Source organism: Melanostigma gelatinosum (assembly GCF_949748355.1).
Source record: "Melanostigma gelatinosum genome assembly, chromosome: 6".
Taxonomy (NCBI): Eukaryota; Metazoa; Chordata; class Actinopteri; order Perciformes; family Zoarcidae; genus Melanostigma; species Melanostigma gelatinosum.
The window spans coordinates 4,302,087-4,325,393 of NC_136639.1; the positions used below are offsets into that span (position 1 = coordinate 4,302,087).

The 23,307-nt window shown below is 44.7% G+C and overlaps 1 protein-coding gene across 3 annotated transcripts in view; it reads right to left on the reverse strand.

Annotated features, from left to right (window-relative positions):
- Window positions 1-23,307, reverse strand: part of dapk1 (death-associated protein kinase 1) — a 65,564-nt gene that overhangs the window by 4,936 nt on the left and 37,321 nt on the right. For all 3 annotated transcript variants that reach the window (XM_079270500.1, XM_079270501.1, XM_079270499.1), the window contains exons 9-25: window positions 22,167-22,212; window positions 21,973-22,062; window positions 20,912-21,004; window positions 18,725-18,844; window positions 17,268-17,366; window positions 16,539-16,637; window positions 15,215-15,313; window positions 14,930-15,127; window positions 14,463-14,660; window positions 12,569-12,667; window positions 7,148-7,225; window positions 5,151-5,367; window positions 2,254-2,439; window positions 1,971-2,168; window positions 1,478-1,616; window positions 538-658; window positions 41-229 (exon numbers count right to left, since the gene is read on the reverse strand). In XM_079270500.1, the coding sequence (XP_079126626.1) occupies window positions 41-229; window positions 538-658; window positions 1,478-1,616; window positions 1,971-2,168; window positions 2,254-2,439; window positions 5,151-5,367; window positions 7,148-7,225; window positions 12,569-12,667; window positions 14,463-14,660; window positions 14,930-15,127; window positions 15,215-15,313; window positions 16,539-16,637; window positions 17,268-17,366; window positions 18,725-18,844; window positions 20,912-21,004; window positions 21,973-22,062; window positions 22,167-22,212 (2,269 nt within the window). The remainder of the gene's footprint in view (window positions 1-40; window positions 230-537; window positions 659-1,477; window positions 1,617-1,970; window positions 2,169-2,253; window positions 2,440-5,150; window positions 5,368-7,147; window positions 7,226-12,568; window positions 12,668-14,462; window positions 14,661-14,929; window positions 15,128-15,214; window positions 15,314-16,538; window positions 16,638-17,267; window positions 17,367-18,724; window positions 18,845-20,911; window positions 21,005-21,972; window positions 22,063-22,166; window positions 22,213-23,307) is intronic.

Here is a 23,307-nt window from a genome sequence, read left to right on the forward strand (position 1 = left end):
TCATGTGTGAGCTGTAATATTTGCTGTTGGACAGACACACCTCCCCCATGCTGTGCAGCTGCAGGGCCACAGTGCGCAGGTGGTCCTGGCTGACCAGAGGGTTGATCTGCTCCTGGACGTCGCTCACAAACTGCTGCCACGACGTCAGCTGGTTGGGTCCGCTCAGCTTCCGCCAGGTCGGCAGCATCGCCAGCAAACGCTCCGACAGCAGCGTCATGGGACTACACCTCTGCAGCGGAGCGGGGGGGGGTGGGGGGGGGGGGGGGGGGTTAATACCTGCAATCACTGCTGGATACAACTATAACAAATACTTTTTTATGTTTATTTTCTATAATCTGATACAAGAAAAGGAAGAAGAGATCGTGGGGAAGTTTTTAGCTCCGTCAGACTTACTATGAATTCATAAAATGATTATTAAGGAAATTGTGTCATCAGGATAGGTAAAGACGTACTGAGAGAAAACAGGCGAGGAGATGTGTGTGTGTGTGTGTGTGTGGGGGTGTGTGTGTGTGTGTGTGTGTATATAAGTCTGCTCACAGAGATGATGTCGGCTCGAAGCTCCTGCAGGTGACTCCTCAGCAGCTTCATGTCTCTGGAGTTCGAGGCTCCGGCATCCGTCACAAACAATTTGTCACTGATCTGCAGGTCGACCCCAAACCTGAAAACAAAACAAAACAAAAATAAAAAAACATTTAAAAAACTTAGAGCACTGAGAGATACGCAGGAGCATCTGTAAAGGAGGGGAACAGTCGAGTGCCACGTCTGACAGTTTGATTCAATTGATGGTATTCAATAGGGGTGTAACGGTACGCGTATTCGTATTGAACCGTTCGGTACGAGGCTCACGGTTCGGTACGCATGACGAACCGAATACGTTTGAAAAAAAAGAAGAAAAAAAAAAAAAGATTTTTTCTTTTTAAACCTTTATTTAACCAGGTAGTCCCATTGAGATTAAAAATCTCTTTTGCAAGATGTAAGTAACAATACAAGATGTAAGTAACAATACTACATAACATTAAGGAGCAGTTTTTGTTTTTTATGCTTATGTGTTGCTAAGAAGACACCCCAGAAGATGGGTCACTCAGGTATAGTTCCATCATTGTTCAAAGTCAAAGAATAACTTCATGATGTTGGTTTTAATGAATAAATATATTTTAAAATAAAGTACATTTCTCTGGCATTTATAGTTTTCTACTGTACCGAAACGTACCGAACCGTGGCTCCACTGTATCGTACCCAACCCAACCGTGGATTTTGTGAACCGTTACACCCCTAGTATTCAAGTATAATGCCGTCTTTTGTTTTCCATAGCAGCGATTGCTGAGGCTCATGGGTAATGTAGTATTTACAGCTGTCTGACAGAACAAAAACATTTTACCTGCCTGTGAGTTTACTAAAGGACCATGCAACTCTGCATTGCCAGATCTAGTTCATAAAATAAACTGTCCCTCTTGCGTGCTCCGGTTTGAGTCCCAACCTGTTCCTGACTTCCTTGAGCAGCGCGTTCTCCTTGTCGTAGGTGAACTCTCCAGAGAACGCTCTGGGGACGTCGGCGAGGTCGGCGTGCGTCGCCACCAGGACGACCTCGAGGGGCTGCTGGATCCGACCCCCGAAGGCTGCAGGGAGACAGAAAAACAGTTCAGTATTTACACGTACAAATATTCTAACATATATAACTCTATTAACACAAAACAATAGAACGACAGCCAGCAGGTTCAGTAGCCATTGAAACTAAATCGTGTGTTGTGGAGAGCAACATTCACAGTACACGGCTTTGACAGCTTTGGTTACTTTTTACCCTTTTAGGGTTTTTTAATGATGAGATATATTATTCTTCTTTCTACTTTTAGATAAGCAACACTAAAAATAATAATTCATGTTTTCAGTGATTCAATGTTGCCATGTGCATGATAAAATGAGGCCACAATCGTTACTGACGCTCTGATGCAGTCAGTAATCTGCGTCCTCACCGATGTTGTCCTGAGGCAGGTTGAGGGCCTTCAGCAGGTTCAGCCAGTAGGTGATGTGACCCAGCTGGGTCTCGTACGGTTCCTCCAGGCTGAACAGGACCAGGTGGATCGCCGTGGCGTCGTTGGCTGCGAAGTAGTCGTAGGAGCAGTAGTAGACCGGGTTCCCCGAAAACTCCCACACGCTGAACTCGCCCACACCTACAGAGAGGGGAAAGAAAGCGTGAAGTGTCTCCGGCGAGGTCCATTCAGGTTCCAGGTTTGGTTTCACGACTCTGGGTCTCACCGTGGATGTTCCCGTGCTGGATGTCGATGGCCTTGGTGGCCTGGTCGTCGGCCGTGGACAGAGCGTTGTGGACGGGGGAGAAGACCTCCAGGACTCCTTTGGTCAGACTGGGCTCAAACATCATGCTGCGACTCCGCACGCTCACATTCTCACAGCCGGGGTACAGGTTGGAAATGCTGACCGACACTAAACACAGGAGGGGAAGACTCATGACGGAGGCCGTCGATCGCTGTGGGTCACATGGAGGAAACACCACCTCTACATAGTATCAGCCTTTGATTTATGAGACTAATATTATCTGTTCAAAGATAAAGCTGAGCTCAAGTCTTCATGATTTCTACTCTCAGATCTGCATCCAGAGTCTTTCCCTTTTTAACTGCACACTTTCAAACACATGGTGGTGCTATTTTACAACGAACAAACCACCAACGCAGACATCACGTTTGGATTTCCTTCACATCGAGTAGGACCACACCTAGTTTGTTTACTCTGGTTGAAAAACGCATTTTTCATTTTGTTTTTTAGGTCCATACTGCCCCATTTAGACACAATCAGCGCTGTAAACAAATGTTCCGTGAATGCAATATTTCTGGCAGTGAAATGCGTTCTGAGCATGAAGAATCGCTGGCGATCCGATGTTGAAATCCATCTGAAAATAACTGTTTTGTGGTTGTTGTTGATCGCTCAAACACACAGCTGGAGTTGAACTGTTTAAAGGCTGCTCGGTGTGAATGCACTCTGAGACAAAACAACGACTGAAGTGCGATGAAGTAAAGGGTCTTGATGAATGATATTCTGCTGTTTTTTGTTGTTGTTGACCAGTTGTGCAGTGCAGCATCGCTGCCGGTGGGATCATCCAGTGTGATTCATGTAAAAACACTGGAAAATAACATCTGTAAAGCATCAAACGACAAAACGTCAACTGAGGTCGAGGCCTCTCACTTGTTGTTTGCATGAAAGATGGACTTGATGCCACATTGGTTTTCTGTTTTTTTTGGTTATTTGTGCTCATATGTCCGCGTCAGCACCTCTTTATCACAAGAAAGGGAGATTTATAAGAAGCTCAAGCCGTCTTCACAACCTCTTTCACAGATTACTAAAGTGACTGAAGAGAAGAAGAGCAGTCCATCTCAGTTAACTGAGGCACGAACAACCGGAGAGGACAGAAATCGATGCACAGTGCAGAATTCTCTCTGGTGTCATGATGAGTTTTGTGGCATCATAAAGCTACAAATATTGACACTGGACGGAGGTAGATATGCGTTTGACGTGCCACACTCAGGGGCGTGCAAAAGAACAAGACTGACGCATGTTCTGAAAAGAAAAACGAGACGAATGGAGATCACGACGTCCGCTTGTTCCCTCGCTGCTCTCCCTCTTCGTGCTTCACTGTGGACTCGTGTCACGTATCGCTGCAGATATAAAACAGACTCAATAGAGGCCGTTAAAAAAAAAGAAGAAAAAAGAGAAAAGGCTTTTCCAGCCCCTCTGCAGCTCTGACGGAGGCTGCAGATTCCCCCGATAGCATAGAGGACGGGATCGGTAACACTACACGGCTCACGTAACCGACCATTACCGTAGCGAGCGTCACGTCTGTCTGGGAGGTAATGGCTCCGAGCGCCGCGGAATGGAGCAGTTAAAGGAAACGCAATGGCGTGTGTGTGTGTCGTACACTGAACATATCAGGGAGTCTTGCCACAAACCAGCACGACCGACGGCCACAAAAAAAAAAAAAAGCGTTTCTGAAGATTAGATTCTGGATTAGAAAAGAAGGACCAACTGTTCCCAGTCAGGGTTACTGGAGCAATGGGGTCAATACTGGGCTAGCTGCCCAAGTCAACAGGGTTTCATCACGACATGATTTTAAATCTATTCTTTGGACAACGATACGATATTTGCTGATGTCACAAAGTCAAATTCCTTTCGCTTCAGGCCCCTGAATTGAAATAATGAGACGATGTCATCCGTGTAATTAAAGGTGCAAGGTACAGCTTCTGTCAAGTCTGTCTTTTTGTTCGGAGAAGAATGAGAACAGGTGTTTTCTATGTTTTGCTTTCAGCTCATTCATCTCAGGGTTGAATCTGTGAAAGGCTGAGGGGAGGTGTGTTATCATCATGTATTCAACCACACTTCTATTCATTCTGATGCTCTCAGCAGGAGTCACCAAAGTCAGACATTCTACCAAACAGCAGATAATTCCTGGCAATACTAAAAAAAAACCACGTTTTAAAATGGAACTGCTCATGAAGTCAACTGAATAAAGAATTGCAAACCTCATGAAAATATCAATCTTTGGATTTACTGCACAAGTTAATCCAGTTTTCAGTAGTTGTGTCCAGGCTGGAGTTGGAATTAACGACTTTTCTTACTTTCTTTTACAGTTGCATGTATTCGGCCTTTATAACTAAAGTTTAAAATCAATGAGAAGGTCTGGTTATGAAGTGAATACTGCAGTTACAGGATTTCTTCAGATTATCCTATTTTATCTCATCTACATGATGCATTCTGTGGATTAATCACAAACATCTTTCTGGTTTTGTCCAAGTACAACATGTACTACATCCTTATGTTTTGTATGTCAATTAGAGTTGACCAATATTTATACACATGATCTGTTCCAGGTCAATTCTGGTAAAATTCGTCTTTGGTGAATAAAAAGGAGAGGAAAAATCAAAATCAATAAATCTTTCCAAACAGGAAAAAGGTTTGTGTTAAACTGTAATTATTGTTCAAAATGTCTGCTTCCTGTCGTGATGGTGGATGACGGGCGTCTGAAAAGGGGAACACTGCTGTTATGCACTGAATGAATTATTCTGGCCTGTTGCTCCGGTCCTCGGCAGGTGAAAGCGTAATCTTGAAGGATTATCTCGGCTTCAGCGGAGCCGTCTGTCACCTACCGGCGGGTTTGGAGTTGACGGGGGAGTTTGGGTGGCGGCTCGCGCTGGACATGCGTGTCCTCTTCCTCCTGAAGAGGCTGCGCAGGATGCCACATTTCAGAGACTCCAGCAGGGAGCTCTTCCCGGCTCCGGAGTGTCCGAACAGCTTCAGCTTGATCCGGGGCTGGACGGTCTGAGTGGGCCGCAGCTGCTGGATGTAGCTCAGTTTGTGGTTGTCCTACACCACAGAGGAAGAAAAGGGATTCATTAATAACCACTGACAGCTCAGGTCACATTGACCATTTATCAACGGTATGACAGACTGTCCTTCACATGAGAAACGTGTGGGAGACTATCTATCTAAATGTTCTTACACACCAGACAAAGCAAAAAACATGTCAAACAAGACAATAGATGTGCCTGCTACAAATAAGGGAATAGATTTTATTATCATCATTATTCAGGTTTTTTCCCCCCATCTTATGTTATGCATTCCATGTATAATATTTCATTTATTTTATTGCATCATTATTTATGTTTTTTCCATCTTATTTTCAGGTTCGTTCTACGTCGAGTTCCCCTGATTGTAAAGCATGTTGTGCTGCATTTCTTGCACGAACAGCTGCTGTATAAATAAAGTTATTTTTATTGTTATTATCATTATATTATTACTTTGCAGACAACTTCCCGTTTCCTCCGTGCACCATGAGCAGATCACGAGTGTGTAGACGGCGGTTTGAATCAAACCATCACAGGAGCACGAATACAAGAAGCACAGACAAACTAGATGGAAGATGAAGTTGATTTTGAAGTTTGCATGTGTTGGGCCACGGAGGAACAACAGCACCAGCAAGTCACATGTTTGATGTTGTTTCTAGTTTGGTGATGTGTGAATGTGTCTTACAGCGTCATGCTTTAAACACTGAACCTGACACCCTTCACAGGGTATTAGAAAACAACACATATAAAGGGAACAATGTTTGAATAAATCAGAATCTGTCTGTTATTTGTTACGGTTGTCACATGGCTGAATAGGACTTCACGATGAAGCATCTTTATATTTTGGCATTCAGATGAATCTCTGTTTCGGCTCATTATCTGGATCAAAGTGACATCGTAACTTTATATTAAACGCTGTCCACTCAGAGATATAAAAAACAGATTTGTTAACATGAGACACATTTTGAACCGACCAACAGATGAGTCATAGATCAGAAGTGGCTTCAGATGCTGCGAGTGGTTGCGTGGGGAATAAAAGGCACTCCCCACTCCCACCTGGGTCATGTGAACACATTCAATCAATAACGTTTCTAATTCCAGTAAGTGGGAGAATACAACTTATCAACGTTCTTTCTCTTTCAAAGTTTGAGGAACTGATCTGTGTGTGCGTGTTATTTCTCCTCTCAAACTGGCATCAACGTGCCAAAGAGTCTTAAATTAGCTCAGCATATGCAGCGGATGACTGTTTTCACAGTTGCTGCTGTCACGTTTTCACACTGCACTGAATCTCAGCAGGTTTTCTGAAAAAAGAAATGGAGCGGAGGAGAAGTTGGTCACGTTTAGCTTTCGGGCGTTGTGGTGGAGGTGACTCGAGTTGCAGAACACTGGAGTTATAAAGCTGCACAGCTCTGGATTGGATGGTTTAGACGAGCTGAACGTCATGCAACTAGAAGGTTTGAGTCCCGTCACGTTGAAGAGCCTTTGAGCGAGACACTGAAGACCAACCAGTCCATTTAATACGCTTTAAGTCAAAAGACATCCAGAAGCATTATGTAGTTCTGAAACGCTATCGTCAACTGTTCCTCAGAACTAAAATACAGATGCAGATCCTGTATCCTTTCATCGCCTCTTCTACCTGTATGTGTGGAGTAAAGTGCTGCCACAGTGCACAGCGTCTAAAAACAGAGGGATGCTGAAATCAGACACGTGTCTCTCCACACCTCCGCACTGACATAACCCGAGCGTGATCTTTCTCGTTTGAAGACCATAAAACATATATCGATCGGTTTAGGTTTTACCTTTTTAAGCTTTCCCAACAAAGAAACGATGAGTTCATGTTGATCAGTGTGGGCCAAATCCTCCGCCGTCTTTCCATCCTGAGAGAGGGAGAACACAGAGAGAAAAGGGGATGAACACATGCATGACGAGTCTTACATTTAGTCCGTTATGATTCTACGTTCAAGTGTTTCTAATACACATCTTGTATGGACATTTCATTTAGGAAGCCTTTTTTATTCTTGTCATTTTAGAACAAGGGAACAAACTGCTGCTGGGAGAGTCAGCAGCACAACATGCCGTCAGTAACATCAGAAACATCTGGAACACCTTCTATGATGCCCATGACTACAATGCATTATTAAAACACTGATATTTGTTATAATCTGTTTATAGCACAGTATAGTTTTTTTGTATTAATAACATAACACCGGTTGTTTTTACACATTTAAAAACACTTCTAGAACTTGTTGGACTCTGGATGTTTTGTTTTTTTAAGGATCAAAATTGATGCATCAGAACCAGATTCACCTTTATATTCCACGCACTGGTCTTGCTTTTCAAAACTTAAAAGCCCACATTACCCACAATGCCTTTCAACCGCCGACTGTTCAGTCGCAGATTCATGTGTGCTATGCTTGAAGCGGTAGCCTCGAGCAACTAGCCTCACGCAGAGATCTCACTTCTCAATAACTCTACAGTTTTTTTTTTTCATTTTCAAATTTGTGGTTTTTAAGCCCCAACCGACACAGACTCAAGTGACATCATTTGAGGCGAATTTATCAGACTTCACACAGATCGCTTCACTACTTGGCGATGCTCCCTGAATACCTGAAAACAGACTAAAGACAGTTTAATCGTTTCCCCTTTAAGCACTGAACTCAGTTGATTGCAGAGGATTTAATCACACACACTCACACTCACACCCTGTTTTCCTTGAACACACCACAGTCCTGACAAATTTAAAGTGTCTCTCAGTAAGGCAGCCATCTGTCAGCGTCCGTCTCTGGCTGCTGCTCCACGGGGAGGAGCTGCATCGACAGCCTGAAACACCCACAGAGAGCTTCCTGTTTCTGCCGACCGTTACGCCAAAAGACATTCAACTGAGTTTGTTGTGAAAAGATACCGAGTCTTTAATCGAGAAAAAAACAACCAACAATACTCACGAAAGACATTTTCTATCTTTATTCTCTTGTAGGTTTAAAGCGTTCTCTGATCGGGTCACATATCAAAAGAGCACAACCACCTTTAAGCCGTTCGGTTCAGCTAAATGTCAGAACTGTAAGTTAAAGCTGACCACTTAGCGGGATTCAAATTCCCAGGACGGCAGCAGCGCTACGACTACAACTACCGCTGCTTGGCAACTTGCAGATGATGTGAGCGGCTGGTGTTTTGTTGGCCACACGACTAATATTAGAGCGATGGATCATCTGCAGCATCTCCTCCGAGGGGAAGAAGAGGAACGATGACAGGTAACAGAGGATGAAATACATCAGAGCAAACGATGAAGATGGAGCCCCGAGCTCACCGTCCGCCGGACGATGAATTAAACATCTCAATATGTGCTCTTAGATTAAACATGCACAGCACGTCGGCTGTCGTACAATATTAACAGCTAGAGAACGCAGAGAGAGAAAAAGACATCTGGCAGTGGAGCCGTCCTAGAACCGACTGTCTGAATTAAAGCAGATGAAAACTCACCGGAGCAGAGTGAAATAATAATCATAAACTCAATAAAGTGTCAAAGAATTTAAGACAGCAAGTTCACAACAAAGAATCCTCAGTATTGACCAGATGTCCATGTTTACTACACGGTGTGCAATTTCTGACGAGTACATTTAGAGGACAGATAATGTTACCGGTGAAGAATTACTGCAAGTAAGATTTTAAACAAGCCTTCAGGTGGTTCATGGGTTTAAATCGAATACGATTACACAAGACTTTATTGATCCCTGGAGGGCAAATTCACAACAGATTAATACATTCAAACGTGGTGTTTTTCATGACTACACTCGCTACACATTAGAATGTGTGTTTTAATTGTGAGCCTACAAGAGAAATTAAACTTTTGTTTATTTGGTTGGAAATATAACGACACGTACCAACATGTGAAGAGGAAGCACCGAACGTTAAATATACGTTACGCTCGAGTTTACCGCTCCGTCATTTCTTAATTGTTACCTAAACATTTCCTGGAAATAACTCTGCAATTTGGTACTAATTATAAGGGAAGAAAGAACTCTGATTAATGTGTTCAGATGTGTTACTAGAGCAGTCGGTTAGTTGGAGCACAGCAGCTCAGCTACACACGTGTTGAAGAATAAAATTCAACATGTCTGAAGAATCAACAAATGCTTACAAACTCAAATAACTGTCAGAACTTTGCCTCTTTAACCTGTAATTAGTAGGTTACAGACATATTTATTTCAGGTAACCTCCAAGGATTATTAGGGAATAATCCGGAAATAAAACACGACCATCATTGAAATCACAATTTATCTTTCTTAAAAAGCCGTATTTATTTCTGCTTTCTCATCACAGAAATATCGTAAACAAAGCAAAATAAGACGATGATCTGACATCGGTCGCCACGTTTTGATAGAAGACGATGCCCAGAAACGCCCCGACACAGCAAAATAAGAAAATACAGGCGGAGGGAAGAGTCACCGCCACACACGTAATGACTCTCTTTGTATCTATACGTTGTTTATTTAGAAAGAACCCTCTTTCATGTATTCGATTCCTTCCACCACGTCACTCTCGCTGGTGAGGACTTTAATTGAGCTGCACGTTACACATCTCAGCTCAGAAGTTTATTTTCACTCCCAGTGGATATCGCAGAGTTTCTAAAGACACTGAATATTCTTCGCTTTAATGCACAAAAAACATGTTTAAATGAACATGACGATAATGAACTTTTGTGTCCGATGCTATGGAGTCGCTACTGAAAACTTTGTGTGTGTGTGTGTGTGTGTGTGTGAGAGAGAGAGAGAGAGAGAGAGAAGTGAACAGCATCGTGCTCTGCCGCTCAAGCAGGAAATGAACAACTCACCAACAACTGTTACTGTGACTAAAACAAATAGAGACCGAGACATTTTCAGTTTGTATAACATATGAGTTATGTCATGTATGTTCTTTATGCATTGCATCAACCAGGGCGGAAGATCTCAGAAGAGACATAAAGAAAATATGTAATTCATTTAGATGCCAACAAGCTGCACTGGATTGCCGGAGATAAATCCTCCTCACGATTCATTGAGACAGATGTTTAGCGGCAGAATGAGACAGATGTTTAGCGGCTGAATGAGACAGATGTTTAGCGGCTGAATGAGACAGATGTTTAGCGGCTGAATGAGACAGACGTTTAGCGGCTGAATGAGACAGACGTTTAGCGGCTGAATGAGACAGACGTTTAGCGGCTGAATGAGACAGATGTGTAGCGGCTGAATGAGACAGACGTTTAGCGGCTGAACGAGACAGACGTTTAGCGGCTGAACGAGACAGACGTTTAGCGGCTGAACGAGACAGATGTTTAGCGGCTGAACGAGACAGACGTTTAGCGGCTGAACGAGACAGACGTTTAGCGGCTGAACGAGACAGACGTTTAGCGGCTGAACGAGACAGACGTTTAGCGGCTGAATGAGACAGACGTTTAGCGGCTGAACGAGACAGACGTTTAGCGGCTGAACGAGACAGACGTTTAGCGGCTGAACGAGACAGACGTTTAGCGGCTGAATGAGACAGATGTTTAGCGGCTGAACGAGACAGACGTTTAGCGGCTGAACGAGACAGACGTTTAGCGGCTGAACGAGACAGACGTTTAGCGGCTGAATGAGACAGACGTTTAGCGGCTGAATGAGACAGACGTTTAGCGGCTGAATGAGACAGACGTTTAGCGGCTGAATGAGACAGACGTTTAGCGGCTGAATGAGACAGACGTTTAGCGGCTGAATGAGACAGACGTTTAGCGGCTGAACGAGACAGACGTTTAGCGGCTGAATGAGACAGATGTTTAGCGGCTGAATGAGACAGACGTTTAGCGGCTGAATGAGACAGACGTTTAGCGGCTGAACGAGACAGACGTTTAGCGGCTGAACGAGACAGACGTTTAGCGGCTGAACGAGACAGACGTTTAGCGGCTGAACGAGACAGACGTTTAGCGGCTGAACGAGACAGACGTTTAGCGGCTGAACGAGACAGATGTTTAGCGGCTGAACGAGACAGACGTTTAGCGGCTGAACGAGACAGACGTTTAGCGGCTGAACGAGACAGATGTTTAGCGGCTGAACGAGACAGACGTTTAGCGGCTGAATGAGACAGACGTTTAGCGGCTGAATGAGACAGACGTTTAGCGGCTGAACGAGACAGACGTTTAGCGGCTGAACGAGACAGACGTTTAGCGGCTGAATGAGACAGAAGTTTAGCGGCTGAATGAGACAGACGTTTAGCGGCTGAATGAGACAGACGTTTAGCGGCTGAATGAGACAGACGTTTAGCGGCTGAACGAGACAGACGTTTAGCGGCTGAATGAGACAGACGTTTAGCGGCTGAATGAGACAGATGTTTAGCGGCTGAACGAGACAGACGTTTAGCGGCTGAATGAGACAGATGTTTAGCGGCTGAATGAGACAGACGTTTAGCGGCTGAATGAGACAGACGTTTAGCGGCTGAACGAGACAGACGTTTAGCGGCTGAACGAGACAGACGTTTAGCGGCTGAACGAGACAGACGTTTAGCGGCTGAACGAGACAGACGTTTAGCGGCTGAACGAGACAGACGTTTAGCGGCTGAACGAGACAGATGTTTAGCGGCTGAACGAGACAGACGTTTAGCGGCTGAACGAGACAGACGTTTAGCGGCTGAACGAGACAGACGTTTAGCGGCTGAATGAGACAGACGTTTAGCGGCTGAATGAGACAGAAGTTTAGCGGCTGAATGAGACAGACGTTTAGCGGCTGAATGAGACAGACGTTTAGCGGCTGAATGAGACAGACGTTTAGCGGCTGAACGAGACAGACGTTTAGCGGCTGAATGAGACAGATGTTTAGCGGCTGAACGAGACAGACGTTTAGCGGCTGAACGAGACAGACGTTTAGCGGCTGAACGAGACAGACGTTTAGCGGCTGAATGAGACAGACGTTTAGCGGCTGAATGAGACAGAAGTTTAGCGGCTGAATGAGACAGACGTTTAGCGGCTGAATGAGACAGACGTTTAGCGGCTGAATGAGACAGACGTTTAGCGGCTGAATGAGACAGACGTTTAGCGGCTGAATGAGACAGATGTTTAGCGGCTGAATGAGACAGATGTTTAGCGGCTGAATGAGACAGATGTTTAGCGGCTGAATGATACAGCTGTTTAGCGGCTGAATGATACAGATGTTTAGCGGCTGTCGCTGTAACGTGAAGGGAAGCGGCGGAAAGAAGGAAGCCGCGCGGTGACTTACGTTGGCGACGGCGTCGATGTTGGCTCCGGCCAGGCAGAGATGGCGGACCACCTCGAGGCTCCCGTTGTTGGCAGCCAGGTGGAGGGGAGTCTTGCCGTGCTGGATGAAGAGACAAACATACGACAGCCTTGTCATGTATAAAAACTGCAAAGCCAGGACACAGAGATGACTCGGCAGAATGTCTTGTGTCTTTTTATATCGAGTGGAAAGTAACAACATCCTGCAGCACGAGACACGGCTGGGAGGAGAATGTCTGCTCCACCAAACCAGAGAAACAATGTTTAGGCTCCGATGTGGGTCGTAAATGAACATTGAGAGCAATCACAAACTGTTACCGGTGTTTGAGAGCGACGCTACAGTTTATAGTCAGATCATATTCTAAACATGGTGATAGAAGAGGCCATCTATTGTGCCATCCATCAGTGGAACAGCCGCCCCCTTTACATACGTTATTCCTGCAGAAAATCCTCATTGAAATACCATTTATAAATGTATTACTTAAGCAGCTGATCAATAGTCCAGAGTCATGATAATGACTTGTTCTTGTTCCCTGGTGACGGCCCTCACAGACTCACTCAGACTCATTCTAAGATGTATTAATTTATGAGGATGCAAGTGGATGTACAAGGAATTAATGTAGAGAAAATGGCCGCTCCCTCATTACAACACAATTAGGAGGTGAACATGAGTTGACCATTGTGTGACACAAATATGATGTACAAGTACTTCTCACCACACCCCAAATACTGAGACTCCGATGAAAGTTCTCTGTGCCAGAAGTCAAAAGAAAAGCGTTGGAAAACATCGACACCCACGACACACTTGTTTGGAAAGCAACGTTCCGATCAATTCCCTTTTGTCACAACTTGAGAAAACGAGAAGGCATTCATCCCGTTTCATTCTGCTGTAAACAGAACAGGAGACATTTTAAATCCCACCCTTCTCCTTCTCCTCCCCAGTGTCTGCAGCTGACAGCGAAGACAAACCCCGGCATCGACTCAGCAACGTGTGACATGCTGCTTTAGATAACAGTGAAAATAATGAATAACTCAAAACATCTCCGCCAGCGCCGTCTGCTCCCGATGCACATCACTTTCCCTGAACTATTCCGGGGGAGAAAAAACGTCTCCGTACACGGGAAACAGATGAGAAGAGCAATCCCATCGCAGAATGCATTAAAATGGATGGCGCGAAAATAGAAAGTGGGGAAAAAAGGCAGAAACATGTGTGGGAAGTCGTGCTTGGCAGAGAGACAAAGCATGATGGGATCTTCAGTCAGATATAAACCAGTTATGCGAGAGTGCCCTTAAAGGACCAGTTCACCAAAACAGGAAAAAAAAGCTGCTTAGTTAGCAGATATCAGAATACAGACCAAAATAAAATGCTCACAGCTGTTAAAACCCTCAGCAACGACCGCAACAAGCAATCCTCAGGCTGCATGTATTTATACTGACAGAAATCCCTTTAATATGTTCGCTCTCTGTTTATTTATCCCTCTACTTGGCCTGTGATCTAGTTTAGCCAACACTACACAGTCAAAAGTATGTTACAGCATCTCATCTCCACACCACAGGCATGAACCCTGCAGCTATAGCAACCACTGGTCTTTTGGAAGGGCTTCCCACCAGATGTTGGAAGCTGGCTGCAGGAGATTTACTCCCATTGAGTAGAGAGCGCGTTGTGAGGTCCAACACTGATTTTGGGCGATACGTTCTGGCTCGTTCCAGTTCATCCCAGAGGTGTTGGATGTGGTTGAGGTCAGGGCAAGTCTGAGAGGAAAGGGCCTTCTACTGTCCACGAGTCAGTGTCCTCGACACGACTCTAAAACCCCAAATTACTCCCCGAAGCTCAGTGAGTGGTCGTAGAGATTGCCACTGAAGTGGTTCGTGCTCACCTTGTTTGGGACGTCGAGGCCGGCCTTGGCGCTGCAGATCGCCGTGACGACGGGGAGGTTTCCGTCCTTGCAGGCGATGTGCAGCGGCGTGTTGCCATGGCGATCCTGCTGGTCCATGTGGCAGCGGTGCCTGAGGAGGCAGCGGACCACATCGACCTGACACCTCCGCACGGCCAGGTGCAGCGCCGTGTGGCCGTCCTGGAGGGGGGGGGAGGGGGGGAGAGAGCGAGAGAGCGAGAGAGAGACAGAGAGAGAGAGAGAGAGAGAGAGACACACACACGATGTAAAGCCTCCAGTGTCACATGATTGAATGTCGGCGGTTCTAAACACATTTGTGTTCAGATGTGGTCAACGAATCTCTCTTTCTCAGAGAAAATCTACAATAAAACTGTGTTCATGTCTTTGCATTGTTGTTGAAGTTGTGGTGGAGTGAGACACGAACATAAATAATCCAGATCAAGAATCACCTTGTCAGTCGCCTCCACGTCGGCCCCGTGCCCCACCAGGCACTCCACGATGTCCACAAAGCCCCGAGCGGACGCCGTCAGCAGCGGACTCTCCCCCTCGCGGTTCTTTGCGTCCGCGTGGCATCCCGCCTGGCAGAGCGCTCGGGCCACTGGTGAGTAGCCGTGCCACGCAGCGCAGTGCAGCGGGGTCTCCTGCTCCTGGCAGATGGAAACGTAGAATGCAAAAGAATAAGTATCAACACTAGGTTATCCTGCGCCGCGTGTAACGTGTGACGGTGCGCTTACCCTGTCAGACAGGTCTGGGTTGGCTCGGATGCTGCACAGGTAGCTCACCACATCCACGTTGCCGTAGCGGGCCGCCACGTGAAGAGCAGTCTCCCCAGACTGGAGGACGCAACAGAGGATTAACAACAAATCATCAGCAGGTCAAATGTACAGTGAGATGGATGCAAACCACAACTTGAAATGAACCTCTGGCTCTACCTCTAACTTCTGAATGCTTAGGCCTGCAGTTTATTCCGCATACCATCTGCCATTCTCATAACTTCCTCGCTGTCAACCGTGATATCAGCTGTTCTGATCAGCTGGTCTCTTCTTTCCAATAGCACAGCGACACAATTACGTCATCTTGCTGCGGCCTTTTTTATATATATATATATATATATATATATATATATATATATTAATTTTTATTATATTTTAGTCTGTGTATGTTATGTTATGTTTATAAATGTATGCTGTTAAGTACTTTGTGATGTCATGTCTGTGAAAAGCGCTCTATAAATAAATTTGTGGCAGTGACATCCAGGGACGCGATGATTCTCCTGTTCGTCGTGCCACTTCCGCTGAGTCGGCCGCTTTCCTAAAAAAAACCTCCACACAAACAAGACTCCATCAAAATCGATCCGTCAGCTTGAACCTTATGGCTGCCAGTTAGAGAGGAAGCTCGTTAGCAGAGGAGCTGCTTATGTGAAACGACACCCAGGACGCCGCGTTCGCCTAAAATAGCATCTAATGGATCTAAGCTGGGGGATAAAAAACTAACTTTACAGGTATATTTAATTAGGAGAACTAGAAAGGAAAGAAAAGATTCACCTTGTTAAAAAGGCCTTTCTCATACGAGGATGAGTTGGTCGCACACACACACACACACACACACTTCCGTTTGTGATTTAAAAGTTATCGAGTAATAAAGTGAGATGAAACTTTAATGATGCTCGCAGACAGAAGAGGACTCCACCGGCGGTACAAATGATTGAAGAGATTGGAAAAACAAACGCTTTTGGGATTTCGTCTGCCTCTGTGATCGAGGCTGCGCACGCGCACACACACGCACGTACGCACACCTCAGCAAGACCCGTTTCTATAGCAACTGCAAATAAGCTGATAAAATGCCAGAGTAACTGGTTTTTGCTCCCCAGGTGCTCACTGTGGTGAGTGTGTGTGTGTGTGTGTGTGTGTGTGTGTATCTGGGCATTTCACAAAATGAAAGTAATGCTTCTCGGGAGATTTGATGGGTAGGAGTGCGTGAGTAATTGCTGATGGATAACGCAGTGTGGCGAGTAGTAGGGAGTGTGTGTGTGTGTGTGTGTGGGGGGGGGGGGTTCACCTTATCTTGGACATCCAGAGGGCATTTGTTTTCATGGAGGAATTTCAGGGTCTCGACATGGCCGTGTCTCGCTGCGTAGTAGATAGCGTTAGCTCCACTCTAGAAGGTTCAAGAAGAGAGGAGGAAATTCCAGGATTTATCCCTGACCTTTGTGAGAAAATCAAGCTCTCCGGGAATGTGTCTGCAGCCAGATGATATGAACACAGCCTTGACTAAATGGTTGAGCGGTTGTGAGGATGTGCTGGCGTCCTGCCTTCCCGGTTAAAGTGTTCTTCTTTTAGAGCTGCACTTGAGAGAATAATCGTTCTTTGAAGCCCTACTTCCAGTCCGTACCACAACTACAATGACTAATTTTGTTATTTCATAATTACAAATCACTTAAAAATTGGGCCTTGTGTGCTCACGACTGTGACAGTAATGTTCAAGTTAGTGTGTCTCGTTCATGCAAATAGTTTTTCATGCTGTTGTAGTTTACATCTTGTGAATCTGTTCTGTTGGTACAGATGGATACTGTTAATTGGATCTATCTATATCCATTCCAAACATGTGGGTTCAGCATACGCTCGTCTCTACAGTACTTTGTGCAGCCGAGTGCAATGAGTTCATGTATTTATAGTGTAAATCTGTCACATTCTTCTGCTCCGACGCCTTTAATTTGCGTCTATTAAGCTCCACAGCCGGCTGTCAGAGGCGCTCTGATCTGATTGGACCAAACAGACGAGGCCTTACCTTGTCGTGGGCCTGGATCTCGGCACCTTTCCTCATCAGCACCTCGATGATCTGGATGTTGCCACAGCCGCCAGCAATCAGCAGGGGAGGAGTCCCATGCTGCAACGTGCGCACACAACGGAGTTCTTAGTTTTCAGTGACCACCTGTGAGTTTGTGTCTTGAAAGTGGAGCTGAATGCCTCAAGCAGACTAATTATACCTTAAGAATACAAGAAAAAAGGTTGATTCTCTTCTATAGGTTCTCACAAACTTTTAAGGAAACACATTTGGACCGACAGACGAGAGGACTTAGCCAGTATTGACGTCTACGGTGTGTTTGACTGACTGCATGGTGATGGAAACATAAGCAGTAAAAGAAAAGGAGGAAAGAGGATGGAAGAAAATGGAGATGACCTTTTCTGAACAAGTCCCTGAACTTGAAACATCTCCTCCTCCTCGTGTTGCCATTACCTCACTCTGTCCTCTCCTCCTCTACACTTCACTGAGTTTAATGACTTCATGTTTCCCCCCCCATCGCCTATCAGCCGTCAACAGACGTCAAACTAATCTCCTCCAACGAAACAGCAAACAGAAAATGAGAGATAAGTCTGGATATGAACCTAAACATCTCTTCTCTGCACTTCATTCCTTTATTTCTGTTCATATATTCAAATAAAATCTATTTTTGTTATTCATGCGAGAGATGCACGAGGACAAATGAAAAATGATTTCTTTCTGTCCGCTCAGAAGCTGACTTGTTGCCCGTTAATGTGCAGGAATCTGCTTCTGTTCGGGGCGATCATACCCGAGAGACTTTTCCTCAAGAACTGGACATCTGTCTCCGTTTCTCTGTTCCTCACGCAGTGATTGAACTTAATGAACGCTTCCTTACATCTTAGGAAATGTTGTTCAAACAGAACTGGCTCAGGTGACAAACGTTGATCCGGAGACTGTGAAAGTTTATGACTTTCCTTCATGCAAGTAGTATGAAATCATAAGAGTTTAAATATTTAAAGCTCCGTCTGGAGTTTTCTTTTGTTCTGCTCATCTTGGGGACAATAGTTGTAGCTTTAAAACGAACAAAAATCAAACAAACATCTCTTCATCCCTCAACGTTCATCCTAAAATGGAGCACAGACTTGCACAATCTCGACCTTGTGATGTGGAGCTTCCATTCAGTCCCTAAACGAGTGCGTCACATTAGCTTCAGGGTGGAACATGAGGACAAGCTGACAAATGGTTAAAAAGACCCTGAAGACACTGAGCTGAGCTGACGTCTGCGTTTGTGGGAAAGTGGACTGCACTGAATACCTTTATATTCCTTCAGATCACGAGGACCTATATTCTAGTTTGGGGTTTTGAATTTATCAGAAAAATGGATCAGGAGACATTTCACACATCTCACAAATAATAAATGCTGATGAACAAACATCAACATGTTCAATACTATTCATGTGCACGATGTCTGCGCTGGCCACCTTGTTGGGCTGGTTGATGTCGTAACTGCTCAAGGAGCCGAGCAGATGCTGCAGACCGGGCACGTTGTCGTCGTTGATGGCGTGGATGATGGCCTTCATCACAAAGGAGTCTTCCTCATCCTAGACGGGTGGGAAAGATAGATTACTCCTCAACTCTTCACAGGATGACGATCTAATCCTGTGAACATTAATCCAGAGAATTCTTTCCATCACATGCTCCCTCTCTTTCATCTGTTTCCTCATGCATGAGAACACACAGAAACAAACAGGCTTTTCTTCTTCTTTTTCTTGCACCTGAACTTCAAGTACAAAATCTATCTTTTTTTAAATGTTCTGTCCGTGACATGTGACCCGAAGACCTTCAGCCGGACGGCACAGAAATCAGCTGTGACGCTCTGCTGCACAAAGAGACGAGGACGAGAACGGCAGGGAGGTGAGGAGGAGGAGGAGGAGGAGGAGAGGCTGGTGTGGCGTTTGTCCTGCCAAGCGTGACACTCCAGCCACATTCCTCAACAGAACCTCCCTGCTGGGGGAGCCACGAGGAAACCACCTCAGAGGAGCTGCAAACAACACACACATGTACGAGCAGCAAACCGCCTGCTAGGGATTCGCCGTCAACGAAGTCCGTTGTGGATTTCTTTAGCTTCTACAAATTGTAATTCACGACACAGGATGGAGAGGTTTAACCAATCGACCTTTTCTCATGTGTAATAACGGTTCCCACTGTTTTCAGGACTTCATTTTCGAGGACAAGTGTAGTGAGGATCTAGCTGCTATGACAGACAGGGAAGCACCATCCACTCATAAGTTCCTATCGCTATAACTCTTCTACGAAATGATCTCTTACACGCTTAGAAATTAGGACAAATTTATCATAGAAGAAGAATATAATAAAAACTAATAATAACTAATATTCTTTCCCTTTCAGATGGCAATTTATTTGGGGAGCTCTGATGGATAGACTAGTAGTTCATTCTCAGCTTAAAGAAATGATAATTTTCCATGAAATTTCATGACAAAACAGACTCCACATTCAATGGACGAAGGGGGTTTGCGTCCGGAAAATAAAGATTTGGTCTAATGACAAAAACGTTAAGCAGCAATTGTCAGAGAGGCTGAGAAGACATGAGTAACGCTCATCTGTCCTTCATGAGGCTATTTGTTCAGGTGACTAAACCTCCTGTGCTTGTTACCATGGCAGGCTAACTCTACAAAAGTGTATTCTTAACGGTGAGTCGTCCATTACTCTGCAAGTTCTTTTCTAGCTCAATAACTCATTCGTTGATTGACAGAAAAGTGTGATAACTGGTCATCTCAGTCATTGATCAAGAACAAAATGGTTTCTACTCGCTTCTCATTTTGCCTTAATGTCAGCCACATCTGAAGAACAATATCAACAAATCTCTGATCTTGATTTGCGATAAAAAAGCGGAGTCCTGCTGCTCAGCCAATAAAGAAACAACAAAGATCTATGAGAAGGCTTCTACTGTGGACTACAGGGGGCGCTCAGCTCTACCTGCCAGCTCACCTGAGACACCAGGAAGTTGCTGCGTACTCGTCTGATGAGGAAACAGGCCCGGCCTTGGCCTGCTGGTAAATGATTGAACCTCTCACCGAGGCTGCAGTGTTTACATCTCTCGTATAGACACACATATAGGGATTCTTACTCTGTGTGTATTACTACGACAAACTCAAACAAACTGGGTCGTGTACTAAACGAGTTTCCTCCTCACACTGGCTTTACGGTTGCACGCACACACTGAAATTCCAACAATTCTACAAACACCTGACCTGTGGCGCTGGTGGGAAACGAGGAACAGATCAATTACACGCAGGAGCTCAAGACCCTCAGAGGGCGAGTTAGAAATACCAGCGCTGTACCTGAGAGCTCGGGGTCCGAACGAGAAAATGCACTTCACTAAAAGCAATCAGAAACTCATGAAGCTGCTCGTCTCCTGTTAATTAGGTCTATTTGGTTTGTATTAAAGATAGGACTGCGGAGATAAAATTAATGGGTCTCTTGATGTGGATTTTTTTTTACTCAAGTGCAATTTAAAGCCTCGGAGGTGTTAATAGCTGCAAACCCAAATCAACTTCATGACTCTGGATCCAGATCTCCGCTGCCCGTCCTGTGCTTTCATGTCACTTTGTACCGTTAGAAGCACAACGCGGGTCTCATGGTCTTACCAACGTGTCGTCACTGCGTGCCACGCTTATGTTGCTTCTGGACAGGAAGGAGCGGGACAGGCGGTTGCAGAGGGAGATTAGTCGGACGGATTGCTGGAAGAGAGAAGAAGAATATCGGTTGATGAGCGAGGAGAACTAGAACGAGTGAATGTCAAGTCGTGTTCAGGGGACCATGAAGGGAACGGGCAGGTGTCGGCACGAAGCAATTTTCTGCTCCGTTTGAATTCAGTTCAGTTTCTTTACTCATTGTTTTTCACTCTTTGATAACCCGTCGTCCTTCCTACTGTTAGGTGACCGATCTGCAACTGGCCAACGACATCCAAACACCACGAAGGCACCATATTATTATCATTCGAGCGTTTATCGACCTATGCACACGCTAAGCTGACCGTCAAATGGCTTCTGGACTAAAACCAAACTTCTTTCTAGGGCTGTAAAAAAATTCTAAATGTGAATGTACGCATGTCTATTTATTCTGAATTTTCCATTCACCCCGAAGTCCAAAAGTCAAAATATATTGAAGAAAGATTCACAACATGCTTTTAAATAATCTCAGTCAACCGATATTTGTTGGCATTTTGCCTTTTTTAAAACTACTTCTAATCAGTTCTTGTTCCTTCAAACAAATGGATTCAAACCAGCAAATATATCGACGTGTGCAGATTTTATTACATCTGGATTTAATATTCGCTCTCTGAATTAAACTTTTTTTTAAAGTATGGTGAGAGATCTATTCTAAACCTGGCACTTTTTAAATGTCACTTCAACATATTCTATTGACGTTTCAGTTTTTTACGAGGACATAAATAAACTCAAAGTCAAATCGAGGTCACTGAAAAGCCAGAAGCTTCCAGAGTGCCAGACTGGAGCATGAAGACATGACTGCCCCGCCCAACCACCACAGATCAACCGGCATGTCATCGCAACGCCGGGTCAGCCGTGATGAACCCAAACAGACAGGGAGGCGACCGCTGGAGCAGCACTGGGCGCTACATCTCAAGGTTGTGTCTTTCCTGAAGCTCGAGATTTGGGGCGTGTAGAAAACAAAGAACAGCACTTACTTTCCATTTCCTTCGAGCCGCAAACTTCTTGAACTTCTCCATGTTGACGGCCGACTCCTTTCTGCTCAGTGCTTGTTGAGTGTCTTTTGGCTGATTTCACAAACGCAGCAAATGCATCGACGGAAGAAGATTATTGGAAATGATTATTTGGTACAGAATCAATCAGCCATTTAAAAAAAAGAATGCAGTCCAACCTTGATCCAGGGGTGCAGGAGGCTGTCCTGAATCGTCATTCTCTTTCTGTAGACAGAAAAATGTAAAAAGAATGAAGGAGACAGAAACATGTTTGTTGAGTTAACAGTCAAATTCAGGGCTTTCTGGTGTGACGCAGCATTTTAATGCTCGAAGAAAATGCAACTCGTTCATATTCAGAGACACAGCTGCGTGCAGATGGAAGAAAGAAAGCGTCACTCCCATGCGGCTGTGAAGAAATGATTATGATGCAGTTGTGAGATGCTAATATCACATCTCGCTATAAAAGAGTCCAGAATTATAGAAGCAATTTGCATTGTTTCTTTCTTCTAGTAGTGACTCAAACCCAGCAGTAACAAACTGTGGTGACCTTAAGCCGCGTTCAGAGCGACATCAGCGCTGTGTGAGAGAACGCAGAGCCTTCATTCATCACAATGAGGCCACTGGGTCGACACAGCAGACTCTGGCAGAAAAACGCACGGTCAGTGAAACTCAACTCAACATTTGTCTCAATGTTTTGGCCTCTAATTATCCATCAACCTCATTCATCTGTCACTTTAACTCGACGGCCACAACATTGAATTCTGTCACCGTGCTTTAAATGTATATAATACAGATACAGTTGATTCACGGAGCAGTCGATCGACTTTTGCTATAAACTATTTTGGTAATCAATCATTCATGTTTCAAGCAAAAAAATAAATGTGAATAATTCACTTGTTCCAGGCTCGGAGATTAGAGGATTTGCTGATTTTCTCCGTTTTCATCATTGGATTTTGGACCGGTGGTCGGACAAAACAAGACGTGTGAATACATCACCTTGGACTCTTTGAGGAAATAACACCAATGAAAATGATTTAATCGTTTGTTACTGACGCCTCACCAGTGAAATATCTCTGCCGGATCAAACAAACAAAAATGATTCACACAAATTAAAATACCATCAGATGCTTCGTTCTTATTCAAATCATGCAAGATTAAATAGTTTTGACCCTAACTCCTCCTCATTCTAAATAGTGGGATATATTGACCTTTGCTGACGTAAAACATTTCATTTCCTTCTAGAAACTCTTCACACTTCTCTTAAACAAGTAAAATAAGGTACCGAGACATCCGACAACATACGGACAGTTCATTTGTCTG